The sequence below is a fragment of the Rhinichthys klamathensis genome, unplaced genomic scaffold (genome assembly GCF_029890125.1).
Source record: "Rhinichthys klamathensis goyatoka isolate OS25496 unplaced genomic scaffold, OSU_Roscu_1.1 h1tg000111l_1, whole genome shotgun sequence".
Lineage (NCBI taxonomy): Eukaryota > Metazoa > Chordata > Actinopteri > Cypriniformes > Leuciscidae > Rhinichthys > Rhinichthys klamathensis.
The window spans coordinates 15,472,175-15,497,440 of NW_026606649.1; the positions used below are offsets into that span (position 1 = coordinate 15,472,175).

At 39.7% G+C, this 25,266-nt stretch overlaps 1 protein-coding gene across 16 annotated transcripts in view; it reads left to right on the top strand.

Annotated features, from left to right (window-relative positions):
- The window catches only part of rims2b (regulating synaptic membrane exocytosis 2b), a 232,465-nt gene that overhangs the window by 119,149 nt on the left and 88,050 nt on the right, over positions 1-25,266 (top strand). For all 16 annotated transcript variants that reach the window (XM_056254608.1, XM_056254605.1, XM_056254609.1 and 13 more), the window contains exons 7-13: positions 9,291-9,502; positions 12,281-12,400; positions 13,102-13,201; positions 13,897-14,020; positions 15,592-15,638; positions 15,747-15,856; positions 18,265-18,312. In XM_056254608.1, the coding sequence (XP_056110583.1) occupies positions 9,291-9,502; positions 12,281-12,400; positions 13,102-13,201; positions 13,897-14,020; positions 15,592-15,638; positions 15,747-15,856; positions 18,265-18,312 (761 nt within the window). The remainder of the gene's footprint in view (positions 1-9,290; positions 9,503-12,280; positions 12,401-13,101; positions 13,202-13,896; positions 14,021-15,591; positions 15,639-15,746; positions 15,857-18,264; positions 18,313-25,266) is intronic.

The window sequence follows — 25,266 nt, forward strand, 5'->3', positions numbered from 1 at the left end:
GCCCTCCCCGGACGCGCAGTTGCCGCAGAGCGGCCGCACTGCTGCCATCTCGGATGACGAGGCGGAGGTAAAGGACTGCTGTTCCGTCATGGCTTCGGACAGCGAGGAGTGGTCAGGCTCTCTCGCCTCCTCCTCGGCCCACGAATCCAGCAGGACCCGCGCCGGAGTCGAAGAGGAATTAATGCGCCTCCTCACACAGGCCGTCGACCGCCTCGGGCTCGAGTGGTCACCGCCCCCTGAGCAGGCCCCCAACAGGCCCCCTTCCTGCCGGAACTCCACGCCGAGCTCACTAAGTCGTGGAGCGCGCCTCTCTCGGCCAGGATCCGCTCCCATGCCTCCACCTCTCTCTCTTCGGTGGATGGCGCCGCCGAGAAGGGCTATTCTCCCATCCCCCCGGTCGAGGATTCGGTTGCAGCGCACCTTTGCCCGCCCTCTGCGAGATGGCGGTCTAAGCCCGCGCTCCCGTCTAAGGCCTGCAGAACTACTTCCGCTTGTGTTGGCCGCGCCTATGCCGCCGCCGGCCAAGCCGCATCCGCTCTGCATTCCATGGCCGTCTTGCAGATCCTCCAAGCGGACCTTCTTCGGGAGTGGGATGAGAAAAACAGGCACCCAGAGGCTGTGTCAGACCTAAGGAGCGCGACGGATCTCTCTCTTCGCGCCACAAAATCTGCAGCTCAAGCCCTGGGAAAGTGCATGGCCTCGCTGACTGTGACCGAGAGACATCTGTGGCTAACGCTTGCCGACATGGGAGAAACTGAACGCGCCACGTTCCTCAACGCGCCGCTCTCTCCTTCCGGTCTCTTCGGTTCCGCGGTGAGTGGAATTATTGACCGCTTCTCGGAAGTCCAGAAAGCCACCCAAGCCATGAACCTTTTCCTGCCTCGTCGTGCTAGCTCCTCTGCAGGCCGCCCACGTGACCAGCCTCCTGCACGAGCCCCTTCACAGCGCCCAGCTCAGCACAGCCAGACTTCTCAGCGTCAACAGGGCGGCCGCCCTAGATTGCGCTCAGACAGCCGCCGCAGACCGCCGTCGAAGCTTCGCCCCCTGTCAGTCCCCTTCTCTCAGGCTACTGCAGTGGTGTATACAGCAGCCAACAAGCCGGTGATACTACCCGCTTGCCTGCACCTAAACGCCGTTTTTACGGCGACCCAGAGAAATCTCTTAAAGAGCAAACATGCCTTATGTGTAGAAAATGTGCCCACAACCCAGTGTTCACCCCTACACACAAGCATTACACTACCCGTGTCCCTATCAGAGCCCACTCCCATAAAGCGGGCACAGCCCGCTCGAGTGTTAGAGTCAATAAGCCCCCTCTCTGCCCGCTCTGTCACACGGCCAGCCATCACCTCTCTGTATGTAAGTCCCGTGCCCGTGACTATGCTCGCACATCACTTAACAGATGTGACTCTTTCCCCATTCACCTCAATCGGGAAGTCACTCACAGAACAGCCTGTTCCTGCTGTTTGCGAGCCGTCATGCATAAGCACAGTAAGCGTGCTCACACATTCTGTTCAGCTCGCTGTGTGCGGCAATCAGGGCGATTTGGCCATCCACCCTCTGGCGCTACGCTTCAAAGCGTGGGAAGCTATCCCAGGAATATCCAAATGGGTGTTAAGCACGATAAAACAAGGTTATTTGCTACAGTTCGATCACCGTCCTCCCCGCTTCCGAGCGCGGCTCGAAACGACTGTGAACACGGCAGCAGCCTGCATGCTTCGTTCAGAAATAGCAAACCTTCTGTGCAAAAGGGTCATAGAGAGAGTGCCGCCTTCTCTGACCGAGTCGGGGTTTTACAGCCGTTATTTTCTTGTTCCCAAGAAAGACGGCGGCCTCAGACCGATTTTGGATCTCAGATTTTTTAACAAGGTGCTTGCGAAAAGACCGTTCAAAATGCTTACAGTCAGGAAACTCCTCGCGCACGTGCGCCAGGGGGACTGGTTTATTTCTCTCGATCTGAAAGATGCCTATTTTCAGATTCAGATAAATCCCCGTCACAGGCCATTCTTGAGATTCGCCTTCGACGGTCAGGTTTATCAATACACCGTCCTTCCGTTCGGCCTGTCCCTAGCACCCCGTACTTTCACGAAGTGCATGGATGCGGCGCTCGCACCCCTGCGGAGCCAGGGCTTGCGGATATTGAACTATTTGGACGATTGGCTGATTTTGGCACAATCACACACGGAGCTGCTGTCTCACAGGACAGTTCTCCTCAGTCATCTGAACAGCTTGGGTCTCACAATCAATTGGACCAAGAGCTCACTACAGCCCAGTCGAGCGATTTCCTTCCTTGGAATAGAGCTAGACTCCGTGGCTATGACGGCTCGCTTATCAACACAGCGCGCGCGCCGTGTTCAGCGACTAGCCGCATCTTTTCAGATGAACAACCTCTCTCCTCTGAAACAATTTCAGAAAATGCTAGGTTACATGGCCTCAGCCTCAGCAGTACTCCAGCTGGGTTTACTGCGCATGCGCCCGCTTCAACATTGGCTAAACAGCCGCGCGTTTCGCCGGGCTTGGGCCACAGGCCGCTAGCTGATCAGAGTGACTCAGACCTGTATCTCAGCTCTGCAGCCCTGGACAGTGGCCGAATGCTATCAGCGGGGAGTGATGATGGGAGCTGTATCTTGCCGAAAAGTCATCTCGACAGACGCGTCCAACACGGGTTGGGGCGAGGTCTGCGAGGGCTCACCGTTTTTTGGCCTATGGTCAGTTCAGGAAAAGCTCCTTCACATAAATTGTCTGGAAATGATAGGGGTCGAGTACGCGCTCGTGCGCTTCCTCCCGATCATTCAGGGTCACCACGTCCTGGTCCGCTCGGACAACAGATCTGTGGTATCCTATCTAAACCGTCAAGGCGGTGTCAGATCCAGGAACCTCTTCCATCTGACAGAACGCATACTGAGTTGGTCCCAGTGCCATATGCGCTCGCTGAGAGCGACGCATGTGCCAGGCCACATGAACGACGGTCTGAACGTCCTGATGCTATGGCGCCTATTCGGCAGAGCAGAGATAGACCTCTTTGCGTCAGAGGAGAACTCTCACTGCCCAGTATTTTTCTCGAAAAGCGAAGACGCGCTGGCCCAGGACTGGCCCAACCACCCGCTTTACGCCTTCCCTCCCGTCTGGCTATTGCCACAGGTAATGCAGAGGATCAGGGAAACGCGCTGCTCGGTGCTCCTCATAGCCCCGCGCTGGGAGAATCAGACATGGTTTCCGGAGCTTACGCAGCTGTCACTGACAGCCCCGTGGCCCATTCCAGTGAGAACAGATCTCCTCTCTCAAGCTCGTGGCACGATCTGGCATCCCCACCCAGAGCGCTGGGCGCTGCATGCGTGGGTGATCAACGACTACCCGTCGCTTTGCCAGAGAAAGTAATAAACACTATCATACACGCTAGAGCTCCTTCCACAAGAAGACCGCGTCCAAATGGTCTGTGTTTTTAAAATGGTGCACCAACAGAGATCTGGACCCACGGACATGTGGGGTTTCGTCGCTGCTCGTGTTTTTACAAGAGCTGTTGGAAAAGGGCAGGTCCCCATCCACGCTCAAAGTATACGTGGCGGCCGTCGCGGCGTTCGCTGAACCCCTGCACGGCCAGTCACTGGGAAAAAACGAGCTGGTCATCCGCTTCCTCATGGGAGCTAGAAGGATGAACCCCCCGCGCCCCCCATCGGTTCCTATCTGGGATCTTTCTATAGTTCTCGAAGCTATGAAAGCCCCTCCTTTTGAACCGCTTCAGTCCGTGGATGTGAAATACCTTTCACTCAAAACCGTTTTTCTGACTGCGCTGTCATCAGTTAAACGTGTGGGAGACCTTCATGCGCTGTCTGTCAGCGCCGCGTGTCTTGAGTTTGGACCAAATGACTCCAAGGTCATTTTAAAGCCTAGACACGGCTATGTCCCCAAGGTGATCGGTACTCCGTTCAGAGCGCAGATCATTTCCCTATTGGCTTTGCCAACATCCGATAGCGAATGTGACGCCAATCTCCTCTGCCCTGTGAGAGCACTGAGACTGTATACTGCGCGCTCTGCCTCTTTCAGACGCTCTGAGCAGCTTTTCGTTTCGTTCGGAGGGCGCACCAAGGGTCTCGCCGCCTCGAAACAGACACTGTCTAGATGGATAGTGGACGCTATTGCTGCTGCGTACGCGTCAAAAGACCTGCCATGCCCGTTAGGCGTTAGGGCTCACTCCACTAGAGGCATGGCCTCCTCGTGGGCGTGGTCCAGCGGGATTTCCATTCACGACATATGTGTGGCAGCGGGCTGGGCTTCCCCCTCCACCTTTGTCAGATTTTACAATCTGGAAGTGCCCGCCCTGCAGGCAAAATTACTAGCGGTCTAATACGCTACAGCTCTCCTGGTGAGCTGCACTGATGGAAAACTTTCCACAGACCGGCACCGCCGCTCTGTCTCCCTTCCCACTACATGCTTATGTACTACATGCACACTGGCCCGCACTCTTGCTGGCCAAAATACTTTTCCCCACTCATAGGGCTCCCCGGGGTTCTCCCCCTGGGCTCATGCTGTGGATGCTTGGCGCGCACGGCGTTGACAATGGGTTCCCATAGCGTAAGCTAGCTTACGCAATACGAGAGAACCTCTCGTAAGAGAACGAATCGGTTACCTAACGTAACCTCGGTTCTCTCTAGATGAGGGAACGAGTATTGCGTAGCCGGCCATGCTCGCGCCTTAACTCTCAGCTCTCCCAGCATCTGACCAGCTCTCAATAAACATATCTGTCATTTTGCAATTGAATCTTCTGATTATTTCCTAACAGACAAAGGTCAACCACGGGAAATGTAACAAAAGAATACCGTGAAATTCAGTGCGGTCAATATGACCGTCTATGGCCGAAATAGGTAAAAATGTTCATTTGTTTTTTTGCCTTATGTGTAATTTATATTAAAAACATTTTAAATGAAAATACACTTTTAGGAAAAGTCAGGTACGAGCAGGATTTTATTTATTTTTTCAATAAAGTTATTGCAGATATAAAATTCTTAACTATCCGTGAAGTACCTGTCCTTCCTCTTCCTGCTTTTTCTTTTATCATGCAAGATATGCCCGTTTTTTCTGGCCCCTACCATAAAAGCTCTGATGTTGTCAGGGTCACAATTAACTCAATTGGATAAGCCTCTTTGCACAGGAGCAGTCGAGAGAGAGAGCTCCCCAGAGCCTTTCCTCCATCTGCAGAGGTAGGGAGAGGGAGTCCCAGCATCTCTGCGGTGGAGGGCACTTGCAGAGGGTCACTTCCATGTCAAACTCAGAAAGTGAAATTGCACCAGTGCATATGTAGTGGGCACATCTCCACCACAGCTACTTAATGCACTCAAGAGACTACAGTGGAGCAGAATTGTAAAGAATGTCCCAAAGACACACTTGCTTCTACCTTCAACCACGCTCATTCTTTGTCTCTCTGTTTCAGTCTGCTATCTAATGGCTAGTTCACACCACCCCAACAAACACCAACAATTTTGTTGGATTAGCATGCTAACCATGTTGGTGTTTCTTGAGGCCATGACTGTTTCCCAAAATTCTCAATCTAACAGCCAACTTTAAACTCTAGAGTTGCCACAAATCTACTGTAGCAGACATCCAATCACTCCTTCTGACCTCATAAGCGTGGCACACTTCTTGACTGTAGACAGGAAGGAGCTTGATCTCTGACAAGCTTATCCTTCCATCGGGTGCCATTGGACATACGTCAATCAGTCAGTGACAACCTAACTTGATTGGTTCTAAGTATTCAATTCCCTCCCCATCTGCGAAAAGAGAAAAGGATTTGGTCAAAGTAGCAAACTGGTGGAGGCGCACACCGAGACGCTACACTGTGTGAAGCCAGGGAAAATGGTGGTAAGTTGATATTTTAATGAATGGGGATGACTCTGCTGCCGTGTGCTTTGGAGTATCCCTCAGTCTCAAATGAGTGGGGACTTCTTACTAACTTATTTGTTCTCTCTGAACTGTCACTTTCATGTAAACCCCCCAACTAGAAGGTTTGAAAATCTAAAGAAAAGGAATGGGACTATTGGTTCTGTGCAGATGATTGAGGCCAATGCTTGCAGCTAAGGAGTCAAGAGCGAGGTGTAGGGGTTCTCTGAGTCAGAGATCAGCCCGGCAAACTCAGGGAAACAGTCTGTAGTGATGCGGGGACTATGTAGGGCAGGGTGTTTGAGCTGGCTTACAAGAATAACAGTAAGCTCATTATTCTAAGGCATGAACTCCATCTCAGTGCAAGGAGAGAGAGGGGGAAAGAACTACACAGTGATAGGCAATAAAAATGCCAAACGTTGGGGTGTGACATCTTCCTTGAAAGGGATGTGCCAGATCTTTGAGTACTGACCCAAGTGTGACTTGAAGAGCTGCATTTGAGTTCTGGTGGACGCTGGTTGAGTAAATCAGCTTTGTGGAACTTTAATTTGCCAAGGTTTGGAAGAGGTGGTGTAGCAAAGACGGATTATCAACATAATATTGTGACTACACAGAACAGATTCTTTTTTTCCTGAGGACGATGGGGATGGTCTACACATGATGGCAAATGCTTCCGGTTTGTGAGGCATGGTGTATGTTAAAGCAGAAGTAATGTTTACTGAAGTAAGCTTTTACAATGCTCATTCTTTTCATGGTAGAATACAGATATTACTGCTTATTGGCAGGGGAATGGGGAGCAGGATGATGCAATGTTAGCGGCAGTAATCAGACTTCAGCAATATTAAGTTTCTATGCTGTATGGTAGGATACAGGTTGTTTTTTAATTTATTATAGTGCTGTTGTAATATTGCACTGAATTTGGCTGTTAAAGTTATTGATGCATAATGGCCATATTTTTCATCTTTAAACTACAGCTTGGTTTCTTAATCAAAGATACTGTTTCTTCTGTACTGACGGTACAGTCACAGGTAAATAACTATTTTGCACATTTCAAGTGAATCCTATGATGATGGTTTACATAAATGAATCCAGTCCAGTTTTGTTTTGTACTGGTAAGAAGGTATCAGTACAATAATACTTGAGATAATTCAGATAATTATTCTTCTAGGCATAATGACACGATTGAAATGTTACAGTTGGAAAACTTTACTTTTAAAAGTAATGCTTTACTATGTTAAAACTACTTGTGTTACAATGATATTGCAAGGAGAATATTTGTTAATGTATTCATATTTGCACAATGTATAATATGTTAAATATATCTGATAATTAAAATTTAACTTCACAACAAAATAGTATGCATTTTGTGGTATTATGTAGTCTACGTTTTGCAATAGCAAAGAGCAATATCAAACAGCAATAAACCAAATGTGTGTTTTAAATGTCATTTAAGCACTTGATTTTAATATCTGTGTGTAACCAACCAGATATAGATTTCTTAACTAAAAACTGAAATGCTGCTGTCTAGATATATGGGAGTCAGGTGATTTACTTCAGTGGAAAACTAACTGTCAGATGTTAACCTAAGAAGCTGATAGAAGCTGTCTTTTTGCCTTTTTTTTCTTCTTTTTTGTGTTTTGTAGTTTTGGTGGTGGCTTTTATGCTTTTATGTAACACTATACACCTTTGAATATCTGTATTTTTTAAATGTGTGTATAAAGAAAAGTAGTATTGATTACCAATATGCTAATTTAAAGGGATAATTGATCCAAAAATGAATATTCGGTCATCATTTAGCTAGTCACCCTCATGTTGTTCTAGTCCTGTATGACTTCCAGGCTTGTGTAGAATGCAAAAAATACTTTTTTTAAAGATTAATTACAATGAATGGAGACCATAAAAGTCCAATAAAAGTAGTCCTTATGACTTGTGCATCATATTCCAAGTCATACGATAGCTTTGTATAAGCAACAGAGCCAAGTTTTCATTGATAATCTTCAAATCCAGTGAGTTAAACCAAATCATTGAGTCTGTGAATTTAACTCTTAAATGTATCATTCCAATTCATTAATAAATTAATTGTGATTTATTTTTGAACTACGGATGGGCACATCGATACTGCATCATCATTATATCAAGCTATTTATTTGGTATAAAATCTGTGTATTAAAATTACATTAATGCAAAACGTGTTTCTGCATCACTTTCAGACACTTTCAGTTCTTTTTTTAAAGTTTGTGTTAAAACACCCCTGATATATTTAGCTGGCTTGTGTCACATGACTGTAAGAAGCGAGCAGACATCCACTCACACTCACTTCCCCATTAAACTGAAAGAGATGGAGAGAATGACAGAAAAGAAACCTAGCATGGTGTGGTGCTACTTTTTACCTCTAGAAAAAAATACATCAAGATGCCATGATACATGCTATTTTATTTTATTTTGTTCATATTTATGTTATAATAAGTTACTTTATTTAATCACAATATTTCTGTAAATATATATATATATATATATTTTTTACATCTATTGGTATTTGGTACACACATTTTTGTGCCATGTAGATGATGTGATTTGCCTTTAAGCGTAATGATATATCATTAGATTGTATGTATGGGTCAAAATTATCGATTTTTCTTTTATGCCAAAATCATTAGGATATTAAGTAAATATCATGTTCCATGAAGATATTATGTTAATTTCCAACCATAATAAATATTTATTTTTGTGAATTAATGTAGCACAATCACGAACATAAATGGACAAATTTAAAGGCGATTTTCTCAGCGTTTCGAATTTAAAAAAAAAAAAGTCAAATAGTTGTATCTCAGCCAAATATTTTCCTATCCTAACAAACCACACATCAGTGTAGCACGTATTTAATCATCTTTCAGATGATGTGTAAATCTCAATTTAAAAAAATGTACCCATGTGACCCATTTTGTGGTCCAGGGTCACAAATGTATTTTTTGAAACTTAGATTAATTCCCCATTCATTGTAATTGCATGAAACAAAAAATGCCTTGTACATTATTTAAAATGTCTCTTTTTGTGTTTCAAGGAAGAAAGAATGTAATAAAGGTGTGGATTGACATGAGAGTGAGAAAGTGATGACAGAATGTTCATTTTTGCTGAACTATTCCTTTAAGAGAGCTGTAAGAATGTGAAAGTGTTCGAGTAAATGAATGTTGTACATTTGACTGTATAAGTTCTTTCTTGTTTATACAAGTGTGTGTCCTCTCACTGTGCTGTCCTCAGGAGATATGGATGGTCACTGGTGGGACCATGCGTCTTGGCATAGCGAGGCCGCCTCAATGTCTATGGTGAGGCTTCTGACCCTCTCACCCCATTTCCCCTCGTTTAATTCACCTCTGCATGTTTTGTTTCTTCTCCTTTTTTATATCATCCATAACTTTTAGGCAACATTCAAAGGGGGAAAAGAAAAACAAATGAGCAGGCATATTTTTTGGACGCCAGTTATGCCCTGTCTGAAAGGCAAAAGACAGTGGTGCGATTTTGGGAGCGCTCCCACGACGAAGACGTGGAGTGGTGCGAGCCGCAGGTCAAAGATTCAGGTGTTGACACGTGCAGTAGCACCACGCTAAACGAGGAGCATAGCCATAGCGACAAGGTACTGAGACGACGCTTCCTGTGACTGACCTGCTCGACACGCTCACTGTCTGTTTCCGCCCCTAGAGGGTTTTCTACTCTAACCGTGCCTCTCAGGAGAGAGGAGAACCCTCTTGTTTGCTTGGCTCCACTGTCTTCTGGCTGCAAAGTCGTAGCGCATCCTAACACACAGAAAGATGAATGACAAACTTCCTGGCACTGTTTGCTCCACATGCTGCATGCTTCTCGATGCGGACAGACGCTCCATTCTGATTGCAAACCTGTTTTTCCTCACTTGGTCACGTTACCTTCTCACACTGTTTCCTCCTTTGGGATTTTCCTGACATGATTTTTTTCCACACAATCCTTCAGTCTCAGCTTAAACACAGGGATAGACTAGTGTGGGAATCAATTTTGCACTAAGCAGTTGTTTTTCTTTTCCCCTTTTCACTGTCTCATTCTTCATGCTGCCCTTTCCTGTCCTGTCTTTTGTTTTTGTTTGTTCACCATGTCTTTCACAGTAGTGAATAGAAGTAGCTTGCTACATCCATACTGCTTGAGGGTGTGAGAGCAGTTTACTTTGCTTTTGTCTTTGGTTAATGGATTGCTCTTGATCAGTGATTCTCAACTGGTTTTGCTTCAACTGGTTCAAAAATGTCTTTATTTTTTATAACACAATGGACCAGATTTACTATCAGTTTGCGCCAGCGCAAACCCTCTTTTGGCGTTAAACTACTGTCAGGATTTACTAAAGACACGCAGTGAAAAATTAGCGCTGAAAAGGCGTGGACAGGGTTATTTTTGCGGCTGACGTTATTGCATATGCATTTGTAGGAGTTTCCCTTTCAGACGCAAAATTTATAGGAGGAGAGTATTTAAATGAATCATGCAAGGTGATTTACTAAGGTTTGCACTAGTCAATTTTTCTGTTATTTGCACCATTATTTAACGCCCAAAAAAGCTTGTCCTAAACCAGACTCTAATTTGCGCTGCTCTTCGTAGATTGCGTTGTTCATTATGGAAATGATCCGGCTGCGTCTGTGTTCTTTAATTTGTGCGTCAGTAGATCACAGAACTTTCCACTCACATCAGTGTTTTTTTGGAATTGAAATCTCACACTAATTTACCCTGTAGTTTAGTAAATCTGGCCCTAAGTCTGGACCATATTCGATGTGATGAAGCAACAAGCATGTAAATTTGGGTTTTGTCTCAAATTCTAACCACAAGAAGTAATGAGATTTTTTGTTAATGGTTTGGTTTTTATTTCTGGTGTATTGCAATTAAAGACAGTACATTTATTTCTATCCTCTTCTAAAACTTTATTTATTTATTTTATTTTATTGTTTGAATTGAAAAGGGGCTGTCTGCGTCCCATACTACAGACCAAGCCAACTACAGGTTGTTTGCATTTAATATTGTTTTTACTCAAACGGATAGTTCTGCACCATGATTATGATTGGCTGAGTCACATCCTAACATGTAAAATGCTGTATAAACACACACCACACATTACATCTATATTACTGTACCACTCTGCTTCGCGTTGTGCCTATAGCTGTTCTAAAATCACTGTAAACCACTGCTTCTCGGGGCTTATTGCTTTACTATATTAATATCTGCCCTATCAGAACTGTGTTTTGATCCACCAGTTGAGAACTGCTGATCTAGTTCAATACTGTGAGTTGCTGTCCACAGAATAGTGTGCTTGATACCTCTAACCCTGTCCTGTCTATTGTGTCTGTACTTGATGAACGCACAAACCGACCCCTACAGGGTGTAAACATATTTTGAAGACAATTACTTTCATGCTGTTAGCAAATGCCAAGATTCTGTCATCATTTACTGTCGTTCCACACCTGTATTACTATTTTCCTCTGTGGAACACAACAGAAGATGTACTGCAGGATGCTTTATTCATAATGGCGACTGAGGCTGTCAGGCTCAAACAATGGCAAAAACATGTACTGTACCACAAAGTGGTCTATACAAATCATGTTATATTTTCCAAGTTTTCTGAAGCCATGATAGCTTTGAGTGAGGAACAAGTCACTTATTTTTACAAAGTCTGTAAAAATATGGCCTAATGTAAATGTTAAACCCTGATTATCTTCACCTTCCTAGCAGCTTTTAAGTCTCATTCAATTCAAATGTGGTGAAAAGTTTAACCCCAGTGTCAAGATACAAAAAAAAAAAAAAAACATATACTGTATGTAATTTACATCAAATGTGACACTGTATGTCTTGATGCACCATTTGAAATGAACCTAAGTGTATATTAGATTTGAGACCTGCAGAGGATGGGAACTCTTTCAGGCTTTTCTTTATTAGATTGGTTTATGACATGAGAGTTAGAAAATGATGACAGGATCTTCAATTTTGTGTGAATTATTTCTTCAAATACTGTAAATGTAATGGTGTTTATTGCTTTTATAAATTCATCATGACAAGATAAAAAAAAAGATGGATTACTCCATTCTGGTCTAAAAGGCCCACTTTTGTCATGACTCGATCAATCCTCAATAGATAAAATCAAATACCATCCTACATTTTTTTTGTTGAATATCCTGTTTCATTAGAATATATGATACAAAAGTAAAAACGGTTGTGTGAATGTATTTCATTTTGCCTTTAAAACAATGCCTTATTTTTAAGTAACAACTTGGGATGGTTTGTGTCTTCACAGCAAGTAAGAGTTCACCCTCCTCCTCTAATTTCCCTGAGCCTGTATGTGTGTGTGTGTAATGTGCGGAGTGAATGCTTGTATAAAGACCAAAGGTGTATTATCACTTTGACCCCATAGCACCCGGTGACATGGCAACCTTCCAAAGATGGAGAGCGCCTAATAGGGCGGATAGTGCTAAACAAGCGGATGAAAGATGGCACAGTTCCCAGAGACACTGGGGCATTGCTGGGCCTCAAGGTAAGAGATTCCCAAACACTGTCAGAGTTCACCCATTAAAAGTCATGCTAATAAACCTCAATCATAAGAGAACTTCAGCAAATACTTGATCAGCTTCATACGCAATACTGCAGGTTTTACATTATCTTAATGATTTGAACTTTGACCTTTGTCACAATATTGTGGACTGAATTTTGCCAGTTTGAAGTTCTTGTATTATAAAATGGTTGCTGATGATGGCCCATTACACTTAAAACAGTGCCCATTCCCACAAAGGGCACTATTTATGCTAATATAGTGCTTGAGTTACTGAAAGTTTGCCCACTCACTGTCTTTCAGCCATTATCTGGGTACATTTATGTGAATATGGAGCAATTTCCCCTGGACAAACTGTATTTAGTATTAATTTTGTGGGTGTGTTTGCTTTGTTGTCTGATTTGCATAGTTTCTTTAGTAAATGGGGTGTACAGAAAATGCATGCAAATAAGCAACGCTATCAGTTCATTCATAGTAAACTCGCCCCACAGTATTAGCACACATGGTGTTGTAATGTTTTGATGCCTGGGGATCATCATCATTTCTCTATGGTAGAGGTCAAACTTTCTGTAGTTAAAATCCAGATAAATAATCACCTTTCAGACCCTTTGTTCTGGAAAAATTGCAATTTCATGTGAAAACATATTTTAAATAAATTTCATTGCCTTTATTTGTCTTTGTTGCAGGTTGTGGGAGGGAAGATGACAGAGTCTGGCAGACTTTGTGCTTTCATCACGAAGGTGAAGAGAGGAAGTCTAGCAGACACTGTCGGCCATCTACGACCAGGTCAACACTTCTGTTCAAACCACAATTAAACACATTTCTTTCAGTACTTTAGCATCTTTGTCTATTATTGTAGAAGCTGCTGCTTCTACAATCCTGCTGAATTTTGTGGTTCCACTATATGACAAAAGAAGTTAAAAATCAAGCTTTTTTTATGTTTTGTCTTTTTTTTACTTAAAATGTTAGCTCACACACACACACAAAAATGAAAAGAAAATTCTGTCACCCTCATAAATTACTTTTACAATATCTTCATGTAATTTAGTATATTTAAAGTTAGATTTTCAATGGAGGGACAGAAATCTCTTTGGTATTATGAAAATCTTCTTAATTTGTGCTTTGATTAAACCGCCCGTGCTCAGTTCATATGAATTACTTCTACACTTCTACTCATGTATATATGAGTTTTTTTTTATATTTACATTTTTGGTGGAATGGACAGAAATCTATTAACTTTATTTAAAAATATCTTCATTTGTGTTTCGATTAAACTGCTCGGTTCATGTGGATTACTTTTACAATGTCTTTATAAATATTTTGAAGTGTCAAAGTTTTGGTTTCATGGTCTTCCAATGGAGGTCTCATGGTTTTAGAATGACATAAAAGTGAGTAAATGATGTAGTAAAATTAAAAGTGTGTTGTTTTAAGTGGAGATAATATTCTATGTTGTGGACATCCTGTGTTGTATCCGTCCTCAGGTGATCAGGTTCTGGAGTGGAACGGGAGGGTCTTGCAGGGAGCCACATTCAAAGAAGTTTACAATATAATTCTAGAATCCAAGCCAGAGCCCCAGGTGGAGCTGGTGGTCTCACGGCCCATTGGGTGAGTTAAAGCGGGTGATGGATTATTACTCAATATCTCAGTTCAGGGACACGGAGCACATTTTCTTTGACAATGGAGGCTTATGAAGAAGGATTGCCTGTGGTAGCTCAACATATGAATGCTTATATTCACATACACACACACACACACACACACACACACACATGCGGAAACTTCAACATTCATGATTTGAAATGAAAGTCCTGCTTCAGGTCTGTGCTTTAGGAGAACATCTTGACATGCTTTGAAATTATTGTTTGTGTCTTTCAAAATGCTAGATATTTCTTTCTACCTTCAGCAATTAAGAGTCTATCACCAAAATGGTCAGCTGCTCAGGTTAACATTGAAGAGCTGGGCAATATATCAGTGATGCATTTAAAATTATTTTTATGGCAATATACAGTAAAATTACCTACCATTGTAAATATTTGATATTTTAATGATGTTTTTATTTGGTAATTATATTTCCTAAAACACAATCAGGATAAGATTGCTGTTTATAACTATTATGAATTAACTATTACAAAAATGGCTGTTTGGTTGAAATGATTGAGATTAAAACCATTTCATAGAATATATGCAGTGTATATATTAGGGATGCAACAATACAGTTAGCCCACGGTTCAATACATACCTCGGTTTTTTAACCACGGTTTTCGGTTCGGTTCGGTTCTGACAGCTTGATACATGAGAGTGTTTTTTTGTTATTCTATGCTTAGGCAATAGGAACAGTAAGAGGTTAAGGAGAAAAAAAAAAAATAACGATTTATTACAATACTCCTTTATTTTACTTAAAAGCTAAGAAAAGTCCACTAGTTCCTAGTGTATTGTATAATATAAAATTAACACTGACATTTCACAGCTGCTGGTAGCCCATGTACAAACTGGGGAACACATACATTTTGAAAATACTGTAAACATACATGTGAAGTTGGTAAACATAAATTGACCATTTCAAATAAATATACTTGCACTTCAGTAAAGTGTTTCCGTTTCCGTTTGAGTATGGCTACACGTGTAAAACAATGCTTGCACACAGTCATTTTTTTGTTTACCGTTTTTTCTTCCTCGGCATTATACTCAACGGCAAAACCGAAATGTCCCCACACCACGTATTTGAAAGACGCCGGTGCTTCCTCAGCCTCACTTCACCGCCACTCGCCATGTTAAAGTGTGGAATGATGGTTAAGCCGCGCGCGCGCCCCCTAACTTTAGAGCATAGTGATTGAATATTTACTCGCGGGGAGGAGTTTCCTCATCTCACCTCGTAGACTTACAGGCACACACAAACAGTCAATTCGGAGAGAAATAAAACGCACATAAATTATTTAAATGTAAAACTGAAAAAAACGCAATTCACAAGCACGTATTGAACCGTGGATGTCGTACCGAAAGGTTCAATATTATATTGAGAATTGTGGCATCCCTAGTATATACAGTATATATATATATATATATATATATATATATATATATTTAATCAAAGCTTGATATTTTTTACCTTCCCGATTACTTTCTGACATATAGTTGGGATGCTCTCCATTAAAATGTTCTTCACTCTTTCCTTGTAGAGATGTCCCTAGAATACCAGAGAGCACACATGGACAACTTGAATCAAGTAAGTTTAGTTGGTTTTGATATTTGTTTGAAACACATCAGTACTTTAGCATTGCTTTAGCTAGCAGGAGGATCAATGATCTAAACCTTCATTCATTATTTTTTTTAGGTTCAAGTTCCTTCGAATCCCAAAAAATGGGTCCCTCTATCTCTGTCACGTCCCCCATGAGTCCTGGCATGCATCGGGACAACCCTCAGTATCTGTCTGGACAGCTCTCAGTGAGTACCAGCATCTGTTCAGATGCTCCGCACAATTGACTGATATCTAGACTTCTTTTGCTTGTCTTTGGCTGCTCAACTCAGGGTTTCTCTGATGAAATGGTGCTAGCTTTGATGTTTAGCCATTATTTCAATACATCTCCAGGGCATTTGCCGGCACACACTATTCATTCACACAGATATTGGCTCAGATCAAGGAGTTATAGTAGATAAGATTCTATAAAGCTTTAAAAGAGTATGTGCGGAGTTGACAAATGGACATGATTCATTTTTTTCAACATCAGGAATATAGTTAATTTATACTACTGTTCAAAAGGTTATTTGTATTTATTTTTATCAGTTTATTCAGCATGGATGCATTACATTGTCAAAAGTGGCAATATAGACATTAAAGTAAAGATTTCTATTTCAAATAAATGCTGTTTTCATCACAGGAATAATTACATTTTCAAATATATTCAAATAGAAAACACTTAAATTATAACTTAAATTGTAATAATATTTCACAATATTACTGTTTTGCAAATAATTGCAGCCTTACATTAGAGAATTACAGACTTCTATGGAAAACATTAAAACAAAACGTACTGACCTCAAACGTTTGAACTGTAGTGTATTATAAGCATATGGGAAAAATCATGTTTACAAATAAATACAAAAATCACCACTATTATCAGATTTTTTATTTCACTGGTTAATTTGAATAGTCCTGCAGTGTGACAAATTCATTTTTGAAAAATACAGATATTTCATGTGATCGCTCCTGATATGAGGTCATAAAAACTGCATGCCCAATAATTATAATACAATTTAAAAAATGCTGTTCTTTGTAATTTTAACATACATAAATACATTAACATCTAGTTCCACATAAATAAGAGATAAACTCTCCTTCTTTCTAATTTAGAAGCATAAAATGTATTTTTAATACCTGTTAATGTCATAATTAGCTAAATGTTTGAGGATTCCCAAGAGATTGCTCATTTAGAAATAGACGTTATGAGTCACTCCACAGTCAGGACTCAGTAAGTGGTGACAATATTGTAATTTTATAACATTTTTAGCACAATATATAACTTAATTACTAGCTTTTTTTTAAATAAACCCTAATTAGGTTGTGCCGGTGTATTACAATTGTACTTAATTTTGATACTTGTATTTCAGGTTTGTGGAATGCTAAATGCTACTAAATGCTACAAATGAGAAATTTAAATAAATCATTTTGTGTTAAATCTGTGCTCTATGCTATAAAGTTAAATGAGCTAAACATAGGATATATAAAACAATTTATATTTAATTAAAATCGTTTATTACATTTAAAAAAGTTAGCGATATATATATATAGTTTGGGGCAGGTGTATTATGTGATTCTAGACAGTTGTTTTAGTCCGAGACAGTGTCCGTCACAGATCAGCCTGGATTCTGGAAGGAATCCCGTAATGGAAAACGTAATCTTAGTTTTCAAGCTTGTTACCCGATTGACGTAGACTCTGCAGGTCAGCTCTGACACAGCGCAGGTGGATCAGGATGTTAGGTAAAGTCAATTCCTTGAAGGGGTAGCTACTGTACATTTCTCTGAAGTTGTTCAGTCTACTTTAACGATCAACCTCGGTCTTAACGGCAGTTTGAAACTTAGGGGAAGCGTATGAATAATTTACACAGTGTGCATTATCAGTGGTCCTAACTGTACGCCTGAGACGTCTGTGAGGTAAGTTTCATCCAGGTGTTAGTGCTTTCATACAGTACAGTAAATAGCTTCAGGCATGGGAAACAATTAGCAATTATTGTTCCTTTTAATTGTTTAATAAGGAAATGAGCTGTAGCAACAATTGGGAACATATTAAATGTGGAGAGATTGTTTTTAAAAAGGCAATGCTGATTAACAATAATAGTAAAAGAAGTGTTTTTTTTTCTGTTTTTGCGCTGACGTGTATCTGTTCTTCTTTCTTGGTATGGGTTGTGATGTTGTAAATTTGTTTTCTTTTCGTTTGGAATGAGGGAGATTTATCCTAAAACCTGAAAACACACATATACTGATCATTGCTGCATGTTGTTGTTGACTGTATACATTATTGAGAAACATTATAAGGCATTTAAAGTTGAAAGGTATTCTACACAAGCTGTACATACCAACATGTGTCACTGTGGTTGTATAAGCATACTTGCATTGCGTTAAGAATCATCTTTTGACACTATTCAGGACTCACACATGAGCCTAAGGTTAATTCAGCTTTAAGATTCTCGTAATATTGTAGTATGAAGCAGTTTGATAAATGAATAAGAGCTGTCTTACATCACTCTGTTAGGCTAAATTTCTTCTCAGATGGGTTGTTTTAATTTGTGTGCCTCTGTGCAGTTTTGGTTTAGTTGTATTGCTTTTGTTTTCTTTGTTAATTTTGCTTATCCAGAGTCCATGCCTTAGTAGAAGAACCACGCCTTTTGTCCCTAGGGTCCAGGTAACATCATCAGACTTCTCTCTCTCTTTCTCTGCTCAGTCTTTTTTTAATCTTTTCTTTCATTTCTGGCAGTCTTTCTCAATCCTTCATTACTCTCTCTGTGCGTTATTTGGAAAATGCACTGCAGGAAAACGGCAGCATTCCAAGTTTCTCCCCCTTGCTCTTTTGTTCAGTTTTTATTCCCCCCCCCCCCCCCCCCAAATATGTCATTGCCCTTGCAATTGATAACCACAATTCATAAGAGCTGTTTCATTATTGCAGTCTGATTTTTGCTTAATTAATTGAAAAGCCATCTGGTTGAGGCTTGAAATATTCTGCATGAATTACACACCTGTTTTAATAGTTTAAAGAGACATTTGTTTTGCCCTCTTTTTAAATGTGGCATGATTTTGTAATTAGCGTAAGTTACTAAATTAAGTCTCTTTAAATTTTAAATGGATTTTTTTAGACAGAAATTTTTCATTCTTTGTCATGTAACATGGAACTTTATATTTGTATCATATTTTAAAGAAATTATTTGTATGAAATGCATGTTGCTAGTTTAAATGTTTAGTACAATTTAAAAAAAAATCAATGCCAAAGAGTATCAGTACTATCAAATATTATGTTCTGTGTTATAATGAAGAGATACACTGTTAATTGCCACACTTTCAAGATAATATTGCATTTTCCAATGTAGAAAATTTTTCTAAACTTCATAGATAAATAAACAAATTGTACCAAATGACTACAGTTTAGGCAAACCCATATGACATGCTTTCTTCTGGGTAACAAATAAGAAGTAGTTTAAACCTGGCATGTTATGCACACAAGACATCATTGACAAAAAAACCTGCAGTGACATCTTAATGTGCCAAGTATTTAAAAAAACAAACATTGATTTGTGTTTCACAGAGAAAAACAATAATAATACATATTTGGAACAATATGAGGGAGAGTAAATGTTGAATATTCATTTTTAAGTGAACTAATTCTTTAATAGCACTTGCTAATGATTTATCATTTAACTGTAATAACTCCAATAGTTGTTGCTGTAGTTTTTCGAAAATTTAGATATTGTGATGTTAGATTTTCAGACTATTGTTTCCCGATTAGGGTTTGGATCAAAAATAAATTCCATTTCTGGAATCGGATACTTTAGGCCAAGGATACTTGTTAAAAAAAAAAAAAAAAAAGATTCCACTTATCGAATAGATTCCACTTATCGATTCCTGTGGTTCAAAACCATTCAAGAGCAAGAAGACGCGAAATAAAACTCATTTCGGCACTTGGGTGCTGGAGACATCCAGAGCGCACGCACAAAATTTGACCTCTCATATAGTGTATGAATTCTAAATTGAGTTCTCTTTCACGTCTTCTTGCGCTTGAACGGACAAATACACACAAACTGTTGTCAAAATACTATCTTAAACAAACACAGTCAGTTATGTCTTAAGGCGAGACACGGCAGGCAAAAACAGTTTTTTTTTTCACTGGTAAATTTTGAGATTTTGGAATATTTGTCTTCAATAACATGTCTTCTTTCAGACTTGTGGTGAGTCCGAAATACATATTTAGGTCTTTTTTTTTTACGACACTTTGTTTGCGTCTGTAGATTTCTCATAAATTCATCAAAAGTTGGCGATCTAAATCATCCGCTGCTCCGCGATCGCTGTCTGCACCCTGTCATCACACACACCGTTAGAAAGCTCACTCTCTCCTGTACAATGTTGTCGGATCCAAATATGGTCATTTCCTTTTTATCAGCAACCAATCGTGAAAGTAAAATGGCGCAAATGCGCAATCTCAGTGGCTGATGCTAAATCTTTAAAGCCAGTTTTCTCAAAATGACTTTTCTCTCATACTCCAAGTCCGAAATCTCCACTTCAGTAGCACTTACATACACCAAACCTTCCAGTCTTGTACCTAGTTATATTATGAAGACATTTACAGAGGGATTTATAAATATATTATTCCAAGCCTGATTTATATAACATTTTATTCCAAAAAACATGGCAAAAATCATTTTTTAAGGCTATTGACAGTATATTCTGATTTACAAGATAACAAAAGTAGATATCCATAAATCCCTCTGTAATTTTTTTCCTATCTAATATGTGAACACAATGAAAAAATAATTTTGAACCTGGCTTTATCCAATACTCAGATTTCATTTTTTGAAATATATGCAAATTAGCGCATATTTAATTAGATCATGCCTAATTTGCATATTTAAACATTAAATTACAGAAAACTTGTAATACATTTTTTTTCTCATCTTAATGTAGGTAATCAACTGGGAAAGTTTCATGGTGATATCTGCTAGTTAAAAAATTACCCTATTCACCTGTAGTGTCTCGCCTTAAGTGAAAGTAAACCGTTGAGAAAGAAAACACATGTGTACAAGTATATTGGATCTGTGCATTAAGTCGTAAAGTAACAGCAGCCTAATAAACCTGCTGTTATCTGTCATTACTGTTAATCAAAGAATGAAAGAAAAAGAAAATCACTCACTGATCTTGACTGAATAACTTTTGTCATGCAGAATATAAAGCATAAATATGTGCTTTATAAGTACTAATAAATAGCCAATATCCTAGTAATATGCAAGCTAATAGGCAACTAGTTCAAAGTGAGAACTGAACCCTAAAATAAAGTGTTACCGTTCATGGTATTTCAGAATGTTTTGCAAAGATATGTAAAAGTTTTTTTTTTTTACCATATTGGAATCAAAACTGGGAATCAATAAGAATCGGAATTGATAAGCAGAATGGGAATTAGAATCGGAATCGCTAAAATTCAAACAGTACCCAACCCTATTCCTGATGCAGTCAACTAATAAAAACACAGACCTCGATACATCTGTGTAAGAATCAAATGGTACAATTTGTTTGGACTGAAGCCTCCCCCTGCTGTTTTTTGCAATGGAAGCTACCTGGATTGCCCTAGTCTGTATTGAGCACTTTCTGTTGCTTTGCTGCATGCATTAGTAATGGAGTATGTTTTAGAATAGTAAGTTCTCTCTAAAGATGCAATATAGTGTTTCTTTTAGCTCTAATGATCTAAAAGGGCAAATGCTTGGAAGTGAGATAATTAAGCTACTATCAATGCTTGAGAAGTGTTCATAGAGGACCAAAGTACTCAAAATTTTATAATTAAATGTTTAATTTGTCATTCGGGAAGCAAACCTAGTGTTATTAAACGTGACAAAATACTATTTTTCTATGCAAAAAACAAAAAGGTAATTACATTACAAAACAAATTGTCCAATTGGATATATGAAATATTACAAACAAATTGAAGCATTTCATTATTTGATTTAAAGGTAGGGTAGGCAATTTTCGGAGTGGCTAGCAATAGCAAGTTAGCTTTGAAAGCATGAGATCCCACCCTCCCTTCAGAGTGCTCTCCAAAGCCACGCCTCCTTCAAAACACATGAATGCACACAGCAGAGTTTTCAAAGCTTCACGAGTAGAGAAACGGCATTAAAGTACCTCATGTCTCAACGCACATAGCATTACAGTACTGTAATAATGAGCATAAACAACTTAAAGAGCACTGACTTGTACCACCTGACTGCGGCAGATTCATTACACCATTGATAGTGTTGCCATTGAAACACATAAATGGACCGAATGCAATGATTGGACAAACATTGTGTGGTTCTATGCCTTCTACAGACGATATATATACATATAAATACATTTAGAGCACTTAACGTAGTGATTGCTATCAGGATGTGGAGACTTTCAACCAGCATAACAAAACAATTATAATTCTGGAGCAAATTGCCTACACTGCCTTTAATAAATAAATAAACAAATAAGCACCTTTTAACTCATTATACTGATTAACACTGATTTAATTATTTCTAAATAAATGAATACATGTGACTTTTGATTTAATTGTTTATTCAAGTAAGGACATGTAAGTTTAGATTTATTTAACTGCTAATTAATTTATTTCAGGATAAATTAATAATTTTTGGCGAGATGAATCTGATTATTTAATGATTTATTTATTCATATTTTTGTCCGCCAGTTTCAAAACCTTCCAGTTTTTGCCCTTCTTGGTTTTTAGGATAATTGTAGTATGCATGTATGAGAATTAATATTTAGTTTATTTCATTCCTAGATAGATGCAACTGAGACTTTCAAAGCTGCTTCATTTAAATTCTAGTTTGGGTTGAAATTAGATAATCACACAAAGTTTAAAAAATGATTTGTTTTATGTTAACTTTTCCTTTGCTTAGTCTCTTGTGTGGTATTTGATCTGATTTGGATTGCTGGGCTTTGAAAGTGTCTGTCAGTTTTAGAATAAATGTGACAAATTGTGACTACATTTGAGTCATCTGATTGGACGAGATTTGTGGTAGACACGCCCTCATCCCCTGGCCAGCCAATGAGAAATGGAATATTCCACAACCCAGACTAGCACACAAACAACTGTTCAAATCCTAAGCCTAACATGCAAGATTTCAGAAATCATAGACAAGTTGTAGTTCCCCTCTAATATTTTGGGTTAAATGCAGTTTAATATATATTGATGTGGCATACTGCAGATTCTTCCAAAAACTTGTCCCTCAGTTTGTAAAAGAAAAGTAAAAACACATTTACATTAAAGGTGTCCTTCCGATATTCTTTCATGAATTAGCTGTATTGGGCAAGTGTGAAAACATGAGTGAATTTGTATGTGTAAACCATTTCTAAAATAATTTTGTTGTAATGTAAATTGTCATCATGAATGTAGACCATTGTGTAAAACTCACTGGGTTTGCCTGTGTCTGGTCTTGTCATTAGAGTTTGTTACTAACCTTGTCTGTGAAACGTAACTGTGAAACGAACACTAGTCTCATGTTACCATGTACAGGTCCTTCTCAAAAAATTAGCATATTGTGACAAAGTTCATTATTTTCCATAATGTAATGATAAAAATTAAACTTTCATATATTTTAGATTCATTGCACACCAACTGAAATATTTCAGGTCTTTTATTGTTTTAATACTGATGATTTTGGCATACAGCTCATGAAAACCCAAAATTCCTGTCTAAAAAAAATAGCATATTTCATCCGACCAATAAAAGAAGTGTTTTTATTACCAAAAAAAAAAGTCAACCTTCAAATAATTATGTTCAGTTATGCACTCAATAGTCAATACTTGGTCGGGAATCCTTTTGCAGAAATGACTGCTATCAATTCGATAGCGGCCTTAAGCTCATCCAGAGTGTTGGGTCTTCCGTCTCTCAACTTTCTCTTCACAATATCCCACAGATTCTCTATGGGGTTCAGGTCAGGAGAGCTGGCAGGCCAATTGAGCACAGTAATACCATGGTCAGTAAACCATTTACCAGTGGTTTTGGCACTGTGAGCAGGTGCCAGGTCGTGCTGAAAAATGAAATCTTCATCTCCATAAAGCTTTTCAGCAGATGGAAGCATGAAGTGCTCCAAAATCTCCTGATAGCTAGCTGCATTGACCCTGCCCTTGATAAAACACAGTGCACCAACACCAGCAGCTGACATGGCACCCCAGACCGTCACTGACTGTGGGTACTTGACACTGGACTTCAGGCATTTTGGCATTTCCTTCTCCCCAGTCTTCCTCCAGACTCTGGCACCTTGATTTCCGAATGACATGCAAAACTGAGCAACAGTCCAGTGCTGCTTCTCTGTAGCCCCAGGTCAGGGGCTTCTGCCGCTGTTTCTTGATGTTTCAATGATGGCCTTCTGGACAGCAGTCAGGTCGGCAGTCTTACCCATGATTGCGGTTTTGAGTAATGAAACAGGCTGGGAGTTTTTAAAAGCATCAGGAATCTTTTGCAGGTGTTTAGAGTTAATTAGTTGATTCAGATGATTAGGTTAATAGCTTGTTTAGAGACCCTTTTCATGATATGCTAATTTTTTGAGACAGGAATTTTGGGTTTTCATGAGCTGTATGCCAAAATCATCAGTATTAAAACAATAAAAGACCTGAAATATTTCAGTTGGTGTGCAATGAATCTAAAATATATGAAAGTTTAATTTTTATCATTACATTATGGAAAATAATGAACTTTATCACAATATGCTAATTTTTTTAGAAGGACCTGTATATTGTTAGTCTTTAACATGGCTGTTCATTCAAAACAGCAGTTTTATTTATATTTTATTATAGTATTTAAACTATAATAATATATATATATATATATATATATATATATATATATATATATATATATATATATATATATATATATTATATATATGCGTCGTTACGTACCGTGTGATGGCGCACCACGGAAGCTACAAAGGTAAGCCAGCACACAACAGCCTCAGCTTCTGGTAGGCTGAAGCAAGCCGCTCTCAAGCATTCAGGAGGTGTGGCAAAGGGACTCCAGACTGTAGAATCTCATAAATGTCTTCACAGACTTCTTGGAAGGAACCCCCCGATAATAGAGCTTTCGAGGATGTAAGACTCCTCATAGAGTGTGTCCTGATCAACAGAGGTTAAGGCATTGGGGACTCCTTCTTGGGAGACCCAAAGCACTCGGCTCGGCCACGCCTGTAACATGGCATCCAGCCCCAGTGGAGCTGCATTGCCTGAGGGATAACCACAGCGGACAGTGGGTTGTCTGTCGAAACGCATCTCTTATGTCTGTGTGGCAAGTATTCGGTGAGTTCCGGCTCATTTTTATGAAATGTTTCAGAAAGAATTACCCAGAGACTGAGACGGCAGAAAGCGTACCCTGATTTTTTTCTTTGTTTTACAAAAGCACAAAGTTTTGTTGTTATTGTGAGTGTACACAAATAAAAGTAGATTTAAAGAAACTTTATAGTTTAAACTTTTATACTTTATCTGTATCCCCAAAAATGACAGAGTATTTTGAGTTGTTTCTGCCGTTATAAGGAAAAAATCCAGCAGGACCTATCCTCAGAGGGTTAACTCCACCATCTCTGGGAAAACCCCTTGGTTTTGAGCCACCACTGCAGGGGTCTCA